Source organism: Vulpes lagopus, chromosome 19, assembly GCF_018345385.1.
Source record: "Vulpes lagopus strain Blue_001 chromosome 19, ASM1834538v1, whole genome shotgun sequence".
NCBI classification, from domain to species: Eukaryota; Metazoa; Chordata; class Mammalia; order Carnivora; family Canidae; genus Vulpes; species Vulpes lagopus.
In genome coordinates, this window is record NC_054842.1 from 9,981,881 (window position 1) to 9,996,693 (window position 14,813).

A 14,813-nucleotide genomic window follows, 5' to 3' on the forward strand; every position below is an offset into this window, starting at 1 on the left:
TAGTTCATATTAAAATATTCTTATAAAGAATGTATCATGTACTGATTCACTTCTACTTCTTTATACCAATATAAAAGTCCTCTTAAAGTAGAAGTTAAAAGGAAAACAAACTTCTAGTTTCAAATAAAACCTTCTTCACCATATCAACTCCTTCTCCAGAGTGCTGGACCTTGTGAGCCTCCTGAGTCACCTGCTCCTGGGACCCTGCAGCTCCTCTGCATGCTCTCTGTTCTCTCCTTTGGGTGCCTTCCCATGAAGGTCCCATCCTCCTTCATCCTTGTAGCCTACAAATTCTCTACACGGGTGTGCTACATGGGAGTCATGGCCTCCATGCAGACATTCACTGCTGAAGCTGAAATGCCCAGCACAGATGTCAGCCCAGAGTTCTAGACTCAGATTTCTAAAGCTTGATCCTCAAGCCCTGGAGGATCCTACAGGGATCTGAACCCCAGCACATCCTGATTAAGTTCCTCAGTCACCGAAGTCCACCAGCAAGCATTCCGTTTCCCACAGACCCCTCCCTGCAACCTCTACCCAGTCACCCAAGTTCGTATCAGCTCTTTCTCCAATTCTGTCCTTCTCTTTCTGTTCTGACCCTCATGGCCTGAGCACCTCATGCCCACAATTTCCCTGTATTAACATTACCTTCAGTGACTATCTGTATCCACCAGGGTTCTCCAGCAAAGTAGAACCAATTTAACACACACACACACATGCACACACACGTGCGTGCACAGACACACACACACAAAGAGATTTATTTATGTGATGGACTTGGCTCACACAATTGTAGGGCCTGGCAAGCCCAAAGGCTATAGGATAAGTCAGCAGGCAGGAAACTCAGGCAGAAGTCAATACTTCAGTCTTGAGACAGGTTTTCTTCTCTTGGAAACCTCAATATTTGCTCGTAAGGCTTTTGCTCTTAACTTCTTGGATGATGCTCGCCCACATTACCTAAACATCAATCTCCTTTACTTGAAGTCAGCTATCATAGACGTTAACCACATCCACAAAATACCTTTATAACAACACTTAGATAAGTGATGAAATCACTGGATATGATAGCCCAGCCAAGATGATGCATAAAACTGACCATCCCTTTGTCTACTGCTCTTCCAAGCTCGGTCACTCTAGCTCTGCTTTCTTCTTCTTCCTCTACACCCCTGCCAGTCTTCCTCTGTAGCACTGACTTAAGCCTTCACTTCCAGCCAAAACATTCTTCAGTGCTCTACTTCATCCTCATCAGAAGTTATGAATGTAGCATCCAGAGCCTTTAGGTTATGTCTCTGGGCTCTTACAGGCCAGGGATCTGTGGAACTGGGTAATGATCCCCACCACAGGCCCTCCTGCACACCTCTTAGCCTGCTCACCCAGTAGCTGGGGAAGTACCTGAGAGCATGGACTTGACTTATCCATTAGGGTGTCACTGGGGGCCCTCACAGGGCTAGTGAGAACTTCTGAGAAAGATATTTGGTTGGTATCTTGAAGAAGAGTTGTGGGAGATAGGTACAGTGTCTATCTCCAGGGAGCACTTGGTGTGATGACAACCTCAGTTTTGTAGAGTGTACCTGTAGAAACACTGGGGAAACTGCGTGTTTGGTCGGCCACTCTGAGGTGCATGGAGCCCTGACCTGGGTCATCCGGACCTGGCTCTGTCGTGTCTGTCATTGTAGCCAGCTTGTGATGGACCCATCAGTTGCTGGATCACTCAGAGCCTAACTAGATTGGTTTTGGAGATTTTTATTCTGTTTGCCAGATGCTTTCTGTCCACATTTGTGTCTTGAGGAGCCTAAGAAATTTGAGTTAAGTTTTTTTAATCGAGGGATTGATTAGCGAGTGAACTGATGTATTTATACCTAGTCTCACTCTATGGAGAATTTGAAGCAGCTTTCAGGAGGTTTATGTGTGTTAAATAATGCATCAGGAGAGTATAAATGGAAACAGGAAGTTGAAATCTGGGCAGAGGAGACAGAGGCACACAACCCTTGCGGATCTGTGCTCCTGGGCCTAATGTGAATCGGGCTTCTGGGGAGAAAAAAGAGGGATGATCAAAATTCTCACTTTCGGGTAAGAAGCAAAAATTGAGTTTCTAGGGAAGCAAAACTCTTCCAAGCACTCAGCTCCACAAAGAATTTTGTCACCTGCAGAAGTCCTTCGACATGGGGCGGGGGGGGGGGGGGGACATTCCTTCCACCTGTTGCCATTTGCAAAAAAAAATGTGCTTGCTAAAAATAACGATAGCATTTTTATTTTTAAATCACATGAGCTTGTACTTGTCTCACTGTTGTAGTTAAAATCAAAGGCTTTTGCAGACAGAGTCCTGGACTCAAATTTCATCTCTCTTCCTGTCACACTGAGTTACCTCAGCCAAGTTATTTGACCTCTCTGGGCTTCAGTTGTCTTGTCCGTCAGATGACACCCACTCAGTGGATGGTTGTCTGCTTTAACTGTGGCCACACACATGACTCTCAGCCTGGGGCCAGCAGGTAGTTAAGCTCAGTGAGGTTGGCCACTGTTGTTGTTATTGATAGTATTGGCTGAGAGTCTAAAAAATGCTCCCATGGGGGACCTGGGTGACTCAGCGGTTGAGTGTCTGCCTTCGGCTCAGGGTATGGTCCCCAGGTGCCAGGATCAAGTCCCACATTGGGCTCCCCTCAGGTAGTCTGCTTCTCCCTCTGCCTGTGTCTCTGCCTCTCTCTCTGTGTCTCTCATGAATGAATAAATAAAATTCTTATTTTAAAAAATGCTCCCATGGGTTTTGAATTTATATCACATGTGTACAGTCCAGTGCCCTTAGAACATTGAATAATTTTCATCCATCCTTATCTTCACAGTGGCATATGATATGCACAAAATAAAACATAATCTTCATCTGAGAAAGCAGATGAGGAACTGCTATTTCTTTATATGAAGTCCTCCTGTGCACGTACCTCTAAGCCATCTGTGTGTTGGGAGCTGTGCTTAGTGTCAGGGTGCAGCAGGGACTGCATGTGATCTAGTCGTGCTCTCTGAGAATGACCTGGATGGGAGACAGTCTCTTTGACTCCATGGGAAGCAACCCCAGAGCCTTGGGTGGACATCCAGCCATGGTGGGACAGGAGGGAGCAGAGGAGGAGGATTTCCAGAGAAGGAACCCTCAGGCCAAGCCTTGGGGTCCCCAGGAGCCAGCCCAGGTACAGAGCAGGGATCCAAAGGAAAGAAGGCCAAGATCCGGGAGTCAGGAGGGAGAGACAGTAGCTCTCAAAGAATCAGAGACAATTTGCTGTGTCTGGGGTTTGGGGGTGATGGGAGACAGTGAGGCAGGGGACAAGCTGATGCCCGTGCACCATGCTGAGCAGAGGGGAGCTTAGCCCCCAGCCTCTGTAAGACTTAAACAGAAGAACTAAAGTGGAACAGTCATTTTATTTGTCTTTCCCTTTCAGAAAGTGGTTGTGTTCTGTTTCCTGTCTAGGACACAGCATGATGGATACATTGGCTGTTGCCCTGCGGGTGGCTGAAGAGGCCATTGAGGAAGCAATTTCCAAGGCAGAAGCCTATGGGGACAGTCTGGTAGGACCCTCTTCTCCTCACAAGGGATGGGGGAGGCAGGGGGCAAGGTCCTGGCCACCAGAAGAAGTACAGATTGTCGGGAAGCCAGCCTCATGGTGGCAGTCCTTGACTAGAGCAGGGTCCACCCCCCCTCTGCATCTGCGGCCAGGACTCCCACCCACAGCATGAGGCCATTCTCTTCCCTCCTTCACAGGACAAGCAGAACGAGGCCAGTTACCTTCGGGACCACAAGGAGGAGCTGACCGAGGAACTGGCCACCACTATCCTGCAGAAGGTAGGTGGACCGTGGCATCCCTCAATGAGTCTGCCAGCCTGGCCCCGATCATGTGGGTCCCACTGTATCTTGGGCACCATTTCTGTGCCTTGTCACTTTTCCCTTTTGTGCTCTGGTGGCCAATGCAGAGGGATTGCATGGTGCTGCAAAATGTAAACAGAGGTATGGAATGTGGTTGCCTATAGGCATTGAGCTAATGGGTAAGAAGCCAGGAACTCAGCACTGAGCAGGCGACTCACTGTCTTCCTATTTCCTGGGTGTCCTGCATGTGTGTGTGTGTGTGTGTGTGTGTGTGTGCGCGCGCGCGCGTGTGTGTGCATATATGTGTGTCCTCTTCTCACACCTCTCAAATCGTCTCTTGCTGAATTTGCAGTCACCCCCTGCTACCCATATGCCCTAAGCTGTCCCTGACATGGTGTATCCGTTTATTATTACTGAGAAGCCAGCCACCCCCAGACTCTATGGCTCCGAACAAGGATTAGTTCTGTGTTCCAGGCAATTCTCTGACACCACCTGGGTGTCCTACAATTCCTTTCACTTCACTTCAGTTCAGTTCAGTTCCACTCTGAGTTAGCACAGACCTCACAACTTTAGGGCTCAGTCCCCACTAGACTGCCCCTACTTCAGATACCAGTGACAAGTGTCAGGTATCCCCAGGTCACCACGCTTCTGCCCAGCCTACTACAAATCCAGGGATTCCCATGACAACCCTCAGGTTGGATGATTTGCTAGAACAATGCACAAAACTCAGCAAGTGCTATACTTCTAATGACTGGTTTATCATAAAGGATACAAATGAACAGCCAGATGAAGAGATACACAAGGTAACAAGGCCTGGGGAGGGAGTGTGCAGACCACAGCCTTCCCTGCACCAGCCAAGTGCACATGGTCCCTCCTCCTCCCCAGAGGTTGTGGGTGGAGCTGAAAGTTCCCAGCTTTGAGTTGCCTCATTAGCATAGCAAAATCACTCCAAAGGTTTTTAATCTCACTGCCAGGAACCACAGGCAAAAACCAAATATATGTTTTACTATACCTCAATTTCTTTGTGGCTCATGCATCTACAGTGACCCCAGCTCCAGCTGTGGGTTGGGATATGCATCCATGCAGTGTGTTCATGTTGGGGCCCAGCTGAAGGCACAGTAGCTACTCAGGGCCTGGACAGAAGCCTAGGTGAACAAGAGGAAGTAGGGATGTGGACTGAGGCCTGTGCTCAGCCCTGACCCCCATGGTTACCCACTCCCCCCTCAGAGGTCATTGTCCTCAACCAAAGCAAAGCAAGGCACCCCATCAGCCCATTGCCGAGGTGGGAAGTGTGCTGTACCAATCCTGGGATGGATGCAGAGTCACGCAACAAAGGGACGGCATGCAGGGATTTTAGTTTTCCCTTTTGGTCACAAACTCCATGTCCTGTCCATATGCCACATACGGAAGATCCCCACTTATCCCCCAGAGATCCCCATGTGGCTCATCCAACCCACAGTTCAAAGTATATGCAGTCCAGATTCAGCTGCTTTTAAGCTAGAGACCTAAGAACCCAGCAAACAAGCCATCTGTCCACACATGGCCAGCATACACTGTTGGGGCCCCGACAGGAAAGCAGCACTGCCCTGCCCACTGTGCAGCCAGTTGCACAGGATGTGACTAGTCCCCAGCATCCCAGAGCCCACTGGGCACCTGTGGCCAGGACCCCACCATGGATCTGGGGGTACACCTTGATCAGGCCCCCATCTCCCCCAGGGCATGGCACCTCAATGCATAGCTCTCCCTGCTCTCAGCCTCCCACTCTATCATCCTGTCTGGGCTACAAAGACTTTGAAGAATACACCTGGACTGGTGGCTCATCAGTTTTCTCAGCTGCTTCCTGCCTATAGGAGGAAGCTGGGAGCCCAGACACTGCTGTGCAACGAATACATTCATTCTATCCAAATGGCTGTGCCCAACATAGCAAGTGGTACAAATAAGCTGAAGCCTTCCCCGATGGCTCGGTACCCTTCATAGACCCTGCCAAGGCTTCCTAAAACCAGGATTTATAGCCAGAGACTGTGGGTTTGAGATGCAGCTCCAGCATTCATGAGCTGTGTGGTCTTAACTGATAACTCAACCTCTCTGAGCCAGTTTGACTATAAAATGAGGAGAGTCATCGCCCAGAGCTCTTAGGATTATTTTGAGGATTAAATGAGGTAGAGCATATACAGTGCCTGCAACGGTCTGTCAATGGTAGGCACTTAATGAATGGAGCTTGTTAGCATCATAAAATTATTATTTATAAAATGTGAAGTGCTGTAGAATGCCTAGGGCTATAGTTGTACTGTTTTACCCTAAAACAGATCCAAACAGGTTGGTATTTTGTTGAAACTAAACTCTTATGTGGCTAAAAAATAATCCCAGAGATGGTCCCTGTTAGTCCACATGGCCCCTCAAGGCCTTGCCAATAATCTACCCTCTTTTGTCACCTGCCTCCTCCCCAGATCATAAGGAAACAGAAGAGCAAAGGCGAGCAGCCAATGGAAGAAGAGCCAGAGTGGTCGCAGCCCCAGAGCAGCAGCGCGGAGGCCGCTGATGAGGGGATCATGGCGCCCCCAGGAGGCCCCCAAGTTCCCTCCACCCTCTGGGTGAGTCCCTGAGCAGTGCCACCACCCACACCACACAGGTGTCCCGCACAAGTGCAGGTTGGAGACCTTCTCCCCATAGACGTGGGGCCACCACACTCACCATCTGCAGTTGGCTCATGTGCCTGCCTGAAGTGGGGCAGAGTGAGAAATAGGTGTTTACGCTACTCCTCCTTGGGTCAGTGACATTCATTCATCCCCTACCTGAGCAGATTGCAAAACGGGTGTGCACCCCCACTGTGCGGTCAGGCATACAGGTACAAAAGCATGCACAGAAGTCTCACCTGCGTCAGTCCTCCCCGTGCCCTCACCAGCTGCCAGATGCCGGGGGGTAACAAGGAGCATCTTTATGACTTTATCAGAGATTTAACTTCATTGATTTATTGGCAGAACCTTCCTTTGTCAGCATGCCATCAGCTTATTTTATTGCTGCTGTTGTGCACTTAACACCCAGGAGAACAAAATAAATAGGAGCCTCGATCCCTGCCCTGGGGGACTGTATAATCTGGTGAGCAAAGCAGGCCAAGTTACAAGTCAGCCCACATTGTGGGCACTCTGCGGAAAGGTTGAGGCTGGAAACGGACTTGGGGTTCAGGGAAAGGAGAGGCACATGCCCTTCAAATAGCCTGTCATTCAGAGAATTCACTGACTCATTCCTACTGCTGTGAGCTCAGGCTGCATGTGTGGCGTCGCCTTGCAAATCCCCCCAGGCTCAGCAAGTGACCAATACTTCTCTTCTATGTAGACCTTCTGTGCACAGGGTGTTTGCACATATTATTTCATTAGATCCACATAAGCGCATCCAGCATTATCCCCATTTTACAGAGCAGTAAACTGAGGCCTACCTAGCCTGAGTCACTGGAACTAAGTTGAGGGGTGGGGCAGGACCAGAGCCCAGGGCTCCTGACTCCGAGCATTTCCTATGCTCTGCTCCTGTGTCCTGTTTCATTGGGAGGCTCTTAGGATATGAAATGCCTGTTTTCCCACCAGATGTTCAGGGGGACTCCTTGCTATGCTTATGGTTCAACCTAGAAATGGTATTCCTGCCACCTCAGGGAGGCTGGCAACACACTGAGTGTCACCAGAGATGCGGGACAGTGGTCTCTAGAATGGGTCAGAACAGTGGGCACAGCAGCAGTTATGGCAGCAGCGCCCCTCGCCCCTCTTCCCACCAGCAGGACAGGAAAGTGCTTCATGCACACCCCCTAGTCAAACACTGGCCAAAAGCAGCTTAAAATAGCAGTGATGCTTCCCAGGGGGACCTCCCACTGAGCCCCTCAGCTGGCTGGAGAAACTCTAGTCCACCTGGGATGCAGGGCCTTGGGCACAGGTCAGAGTCTCATGGGATTCCTGTTTGGTTTGCTAAAACAAATCCTCCAGGAGTTTCCTTTCCTTGCCAGAAAATTTGTTTTGCCAAATGCCCACCTCCTGCACACCACAATTGTCACTTTGGCTTCAACGTCAATGTAGACAGAGCTGATGCGTTTCTTAACTTATTTATCCTAAAGCAAATGGCAGAATATGATTTTTTTCCTAGATTTTTTTTATTTTTTTTATTTATTTATGATAGTCACACAGAGAGAGAGAGAGAGGCAGAGACACAGGCAGAGGGAGAAGCAGGCTCCATGCACCAGGAGCCCGACGTGGGATTCGATCCCGGGTCTCCAGGATTGCGCCCTGGGCCAAAGGCAAGCGCCAAACCGCTGCGCCACCCAGGGATCCCTTTTTTTCCTAGATTTTGATATAGGATAAGGCCTAATGGAAGTCCCTCTCTTACTCTAGGCATCTTTTGAATTTCTGGTATTCAGTGCTTTGCAAGGTATGGCCACCTTCCCTGGGCTTGAATCCACCTGCGTGGGAGGGGGTGGAAGACATCCTTGAGGCTATAGTTTGAGAAAAGCCCATAAAGGACATTGATACAGATAACACTGTAACCACCCAGATCGTAGGACCTGGTACCTTACAGAGGGGACAAGACTTCCACTGGCTCCTATTAATCATCCTTAACTTTGATATTTGATCAAAGAAGTCCCCCCGGCCTCTCCCTGTGAGTTCTCCCAACTCTGTGATTTGCAATATGTAAACAGCATATTTTTGTCAACAATATCAGTTAGGGAGATGTGAATGCTTTGTCTTTTCTCCACTCACCCTTGTACTCATGAGAGCTGCCCTGAGCAAAGCAGCCTGAATCTAGGTGTGAAGAGAATCCAGTACCCAGCTGGGTCCCTGGCACAGTTTGCCCTTTTGAGCAGCCAATATCATTAGCCCCCTAATAGCCACATGTTCAATGGTCAATGGTCACATGTTAGGGCCCTGGGCCAGCTCAGCATTGGGCACATGGTAGCTGTTTCTCAGTGTAGGGCCATGGCCACCTGATGGCAGAATGTTGATTTATGGGGATTTAGTCGTGGCCTAGACTTGAACCCTTCCCCTCCAGCTTCCAGGATACCTGTGATGGAAGGAAAATATATGGATTAAGGTCTCAGCAAAACACCAGCATCCACACCCTTATGAGTGACCATTTGTAGCTGGTGGTTTGGTTTAAAGATAGCAGTGTGATTAGAGCTTTTAAAAAATATTATCTGGAAGGAGAGACTGCACCTCACCCAGCACTCAATGATAAGAATCCATCGATTCTTGATTAGTTAGCTGTGTAGAAAGGCTCATACCAAGTTCTAGCTCTTCCAGGGACAAAGAAGCTCGCACACCTCCTCTGAATAAGTGCTGTTGCGTTTGGTTCCAACCACATTCACAGGCTAACAGGATAAGCTGGCCAGCCCAGTCCCCTGCGAGGGCCTACAGGAAAGGACTGGACCCCTCCTTATGCCCCCATACCACCACTTCCCAGCATGTCTCATCCCTTCCTCCCTTCCTCCTTATCTCTGGCCTGCTGCCTTCCTCTCTTGTCTCCAGACTTCGGTTTGATGCCACACCTGGGTCTTGACACCTGGACAGACCCGAGCTTCACTTCCCTTGGTCAGGAACCCAAGACCTTTCCCTCCGACCAGCACCATGGCCAGGCCAGCCCGGGGCCTCAAGGGGTGGCACATCTGGAGACAAGGATAGGCTTTCCAGTGCTCCATGCAGGGTCACTAGGCACACTGTTCACCCTCAAGGGCAAAGCCAGTGCTTTCTCCCCACCCTGGCCTGCACTTCGCCCCCATCCCCTGTGGTAAAAGACTCTGTGCTAGCATCACATCCCCAAGTTAGGGCCTAAGGGGGACTGACCCTGGCCAAGGCCACCATATTGCACAACTATTCACCTGGAGAGTCCAGTCCAAGTGGTGCCCCCTGGGTCATGCCGCATGACAACTGCGGTTCTAGTTGCCAATGAGGACATATGGGGAAGGGGCAGGAACAAGTACGTTTGCCCATCTCATGTTGTTTCTTCTGCCCTCACCACAAGGTGCGGGTGTGGGTATTACCGAACCTATTTTATAGGTGAGAAAATGGAGACTAAAGCTCTACCAAAAGTTACCTAAGGCCTCACATTTTGTGATTGGTGGAGCTGGAGTTGAATACCTTTCTTCTCTTCCAAAGCCCTTGATCTAGCTTCTTCCTCTATAAAATGAGATCATCAGACTCCACTGTCTCTCAGGCCTAGGGCTGCATTCTCTACAACAGTGGCCACAAGACACAAGTACTTGTTTCATTTTCTTCTGTTTTGTTTTTCACAGCAACTGGAAATTATTTAATGTATTTCATCTTAGCCTGTCTTTATATAATAAAAAGTTGATCAGTTTGTAAATATGTGATTTGAACCAAGGTTGACTTAAAAATGTCACTGCAATTTTTTAGAAAACATAACCCCTAATATATGTTAAACACCAGAAAGCCTGGGTGAACCAGTGAGCATGTGCTTTGTGTAAAGATGGAAGAAGTAGGGCAATCTGCCATTTCTCTCAGGTGGACAATTTACTGTCCTAATAAGGAAGGGAGCACAATGGAAATACAGGTGAACTGTTTTTATTGCAGTGATTTTTCATATCTGAATGTATTATTTAATATTTTGAATAAGAGTTTTAAAATAAATGGCAAAGATATAAATCAAAAAAAATTTTTTCAAACTGAAATTAATTAAAATGAAATAAGGTTTAAAAATCCAGTTCTTCTGATACACTGGCCCACATTTCAAGTGCTCAGAGCACCCCTGGCTGGCGGCTACTATAGTAGACACTCCAGAATATTGCCATCATCCCAGAAAGTTTTATTGCACAGCATTGGTCTAGGATTGAGATAAGGAGAAAGTGATAAACAGAGGGTATAAATGTAGAAATGGGCCTCATCACTGGCCAGAGCCTGCACGTGAAGCGGCAGGTCTTGGTCAAGGCCAAGTCTTGGTTCTTGGAGAGCTCACAGAAGGTGGCCCCCCCCATCTTTTGACCAGCTGCTCTCCCCCTTGTTATTCATCTGCATCACCGCCACAGCCCCACTCCAGGGCTGACTCACGGGCTCTGGAGATGAGCCCGGGCATCTGTGTCCTTGACCCACATCTGCCCTGATGAGACCAAAGGGCTGCAGGCTTAGGGAGCCTCTTTCTGCTTTGAGGGAGGCTTCCTGACCTCCAGACCGTGGAGGGCCCTAACCTGGCCTCCAGGCAGTGGAGTTTTCATCAGTTCTCCAATGACCCAGACCCCTCTGGCTCAGAGAATAACTGCAGAATCCCAGAACACTGCAGGCCCCGCTACTTGTGCTTATCTGCAAGACCCAAACTGAATCCCTCCCCATGCTGCCAGGAGTTCTGGTCTGTTCTCTTGAAAGAAACTTGAATATGATCATTCTCTTTTTAATTTCCTCCCTTATTGTGTGGTTCTCTGCCAGTAGGGAGGTCAATGCCATCCAGCTTTCAAAGCCTTCGGATGCAATATCCTAAAAGCCCGTAGTTCAGAGCTTGTAATTCATTTAATGCCGGTCTCTTTGTGCACGTATATTATATACAAAGTTGTGTTCATAATAACTTGGTGATCCTGCTGATAATAACCATGATGACAGCAGGAGCAGGGTTCTTACGATGTGCCCAGTGACCAAGAGACATCTCTCTATCCCTCTCTATTTTTCCCAGCCTTTTCTCTTGTGTTTCCATCCCTTCCTTCCTCATATTTGCCTCTCCTTTGAGTGGTTACAGTACAGACCTAATGTATTGTTTATTCTTTATAATCACTGGATTGAATTCGGTATCGATGCCTGACCTTAAAAATACAAAGCAAAGCTTTGTCTCAGTTGTCATTCATTCTCTCTCCCTTTTTAAAAAAAATATTTTATTTATTCATTCACCAGAGACACAGGGAAAGAGGCAGAGACATAGGCAGAGGGAGAAGCAGGCTCCCTTCAGGGAGCCCGGTGTGGGACTCAATCCCAGGACCCCAGGATCACACTCTGAGCCGAAGGCAAATGTTCAACCACTGAGCCACCCAGGTGCCCCCATTCTCTCCCTGTTTTACGGTGTGGCCTCCTTGCAAGCAGAGAACATTTTGAAGCCATGGGCAGTGCCTCAAGGAGCCTGCTGTGTTGGCAGTGTTGATAGTCCTAGCCATCATTGCGACAGTGGACCATTCCAAGGGATGTAGGGAGCATGTCATGCTGCTGCCCACACGAGGTAACCAGCAACTGCAAAGGAAGGTCTTACAGAGGTAACTCGTAATCATGCTGCATGCGTCAGAGCCAGCTGGTTCCAATGGCAAGTCCTGCTGGGCTGGAGCACGTTAGCCAGGAGGGCATTGTTCCCAGGCTCACAGCACAGGCTTGGCACAGAATGGAGAAGGCATGGAATCGGCCAGGCAGACCCAAGCTCAGACCCTGCCTCTGGCCCCTGACCAGCCATGTGCTTGGGCCAGTTATCCAACCCCTGCCTCAGTTTCCTCACATGCATTCTATCAGACCAAGCGAGAGAATGCATATGTTGCCCTGGCTCAGCAGTAGAGTGTAGTAAATACTCTTATACTGATTAATACTCATTGAGTGCTTTTTATGTATACCAGGCATGACACTGATCCTTTTATATGAGGAAACTGAGGCATAGAACAGTTGAAGCCCCCTGTCCCCACCAAGATCCCATAGCGCAGCAGGAAGAGCTGGCATTGACCGACTCACTGCCTAACACACCACCCATTAGTTAGTGCTGGAAGAGTTGAGGCAGGCCTGCTTCAAAGCTCAGACTCTCAAGTTCACCTTTGCAAGACTTTGCTGGCCCACTAATATTCCTGGACCATGGATTCCACCAACCATTCCCAGCCCTCCTTGTATAGATGTGCAGACACTAACTCAGGCCAGCCCTTCCTGACATCACCAGCCCTGCTTCTTCCATGGATACTAGGGTGGGTAAGAGGAAGGGAAGAAAAGCAGAGGTCGTAGGGGAGAATGAAAGAGTAGACACGGGGCACCTGGCTGGCTCAGTTGGTTGTGTCTGCCTTTGGCTCAGATCATGATCTCAGAGTCCTGGGATCAAGTTCCATATTGGGCTGCCTGCCTCTCCCCCACACCAGCCCACCCACTCTGATCTTTTTTTCTCGCTTGCGTGCGCTCTCTCTCTCTCTTAAATAAATAAATACATACATACATACATACATACATACATACATACATACATAAATACATAAACACATAAATAAAAACTTTCAAAAAGAAAGAAAAAGTAGGCACAAAGACCCAGCCAGGGTAATGAGCAAATAAATGACTCAAATAATCCCATCACTTACCAAGAACCAGAGAACTAAGTGGTGAGCGAAAGCATTATCATAACGCCATCTGCTGGGCAATATATTTATTGCAATTTATTTTTGGCAAAACTGAATCTGGGTCTCAGAACTGGGGCTTTTCCATCCTGACTGGAGACTGAGCCAGCAGTGTCTGAGACCTAGGGAAGCCAGACCTTGCGGTATTTTGTGGTTGCCATTTTCATCTAGTGTGAAACAATGGCTTGCCTGAAATAGATGATAAAAGTCTGGTGTCCCCAACTCTTTCATGAAGAACAGATTCCATCTTCCCTGTTGCAACCAGAGGAACTTTTCATTTCTTAGTGTTGGCTTTTGTAGATGACGAGTTTTTCTATCCCATAAAAGTGGACCCAAGCCACCTCTTAAAGACACATACAGATGAATGCAAAATACTATGTGAACCACTGTAAAATGAAACATTAAATATCATTTTCCCCTTTTGTAAACACATATGCAGTGATTTATAGTGAGAATCTTGCAGATATTAAAGAAAAAGAAAAGTCAGGGCATGGAAAGTGACCTATTGGAAAGTGACCCTGACAATAGATTTTTCAGCTCCCCAAGGGCCAGACCTCCCTCTAAAGTCCTGTAAATTCAGTCACAAACATGCAACCAAAGATCACACCCAGAAGACCATTCCAGCCTTCAAAGAGCTCACAGTCTTTGGAAAAATTGACAAGTTGTAGTACGATTGTAACAGAATACATGGAATTATCTGTGAGATCACATAGAAGGGGAGTCTTCTTGCCAGACCACAGTAGGATGAGTGTCAGGGGTGTGTTCCCTGAGTATACAGGGGTTTGCCATAGAAGGATTTTTTTCCTTCATTTTTTAGTAATTCCACTTGACCAGACTTGATCTCTGCCCTCTGGCAGCTGCTTATTATCTGTTAAGGATCTAACAAACTCATAGATGACTGCCTGAATACCCATCCATCCCCATAAAAACTTTGGTTTTCAGGACACTAGGGACAGGATCCATACTTTCTGTGCCCTTGACATAAAGGGAGTGGCAGTCCGCTCAAAGCCATATGATGTGCATGCATTAGCTTGGCTGTCCTACAAGTTAGACCTTGCCCTCCATGGTATAAGTGAGGATGATAGTGAGCTTCTTCTCATTTCTTTCACTTGCTCCTCAGTTTTATCCAAGACATTAGTGGAGGAAAAATATCAGGTACTTCTGAAAACCTATCCTGTAGCCCACCCCAAATCACATTCACCCCACAGCAAACATGCACTAATTTCCACATCTATACCAGTTACTGTGCCACCATTAACAGGCCATTAACTACCCTCATTTGCAAACAGTCTAATGGGGATACCAGGCAAAAACCAGATGCTTGCAATAGAGTGCAGTAGGGTACAAGTTAGCAGAGAGGAAGCCCAGGACACCCCCCTTCCCCCCCCCCCCCAGCTTGGGGTAAGGCATTTCCTATGAGCCTATTCAAACTGGAAGCACACAGGATCTTAGGGAATTGGTAAGATGGAGAGAACTCATTTGTCCCCTGGACCATGTTAACCTGTAAATACAGAAAGGCAGGTCTGGAGGCCCATCATCTCTCTTCCCTATTTGCAAGGGTGTGAGAGGCATGTTGTGACCCTGAGTACACATCTTAGAGGTTCCGTATTCTGCAAACCCATCTTCCTCCTAGGTCAGCCTCCCCTCTGT

The 14,813-nt window shown here is 48.1% G+C and overlaps 1 protein-coding gene across 4 annotated transcripts in view; it reads left to right on the top strand.

The window, feature by feature from the left end:
• Positions 1 to 14,813, top strand: part of LOC121478813 (myosin VIIA and Rab interacting protein) — a 364,253-nt gene that overhangs the window by 279,605 nt on the left and 69,835 nt on the right. For all 4 annotated transcript variants that reach the window (XM_041734163.1, XM_041734162.1, XM_041734165.1 and 1 more), the window contains exons 6-8: positions 3,452 to 3,549; positions 3,743 to 3,823; positions 6,292 to 6,435. In XM_041734163.1, coding sequence (XP_041590097.1) covers positions 3,452 to 3,549; positions 3,743 to 3,823; positions 6,292 to 6,435 — 323 coding nt within the window. The remainder of the gene's footprint in view (positions 1 to 3,451; positions 3,550 to 3,742; positions 3,824 to 6,291; positions 6,436 to 14,813) is intronic.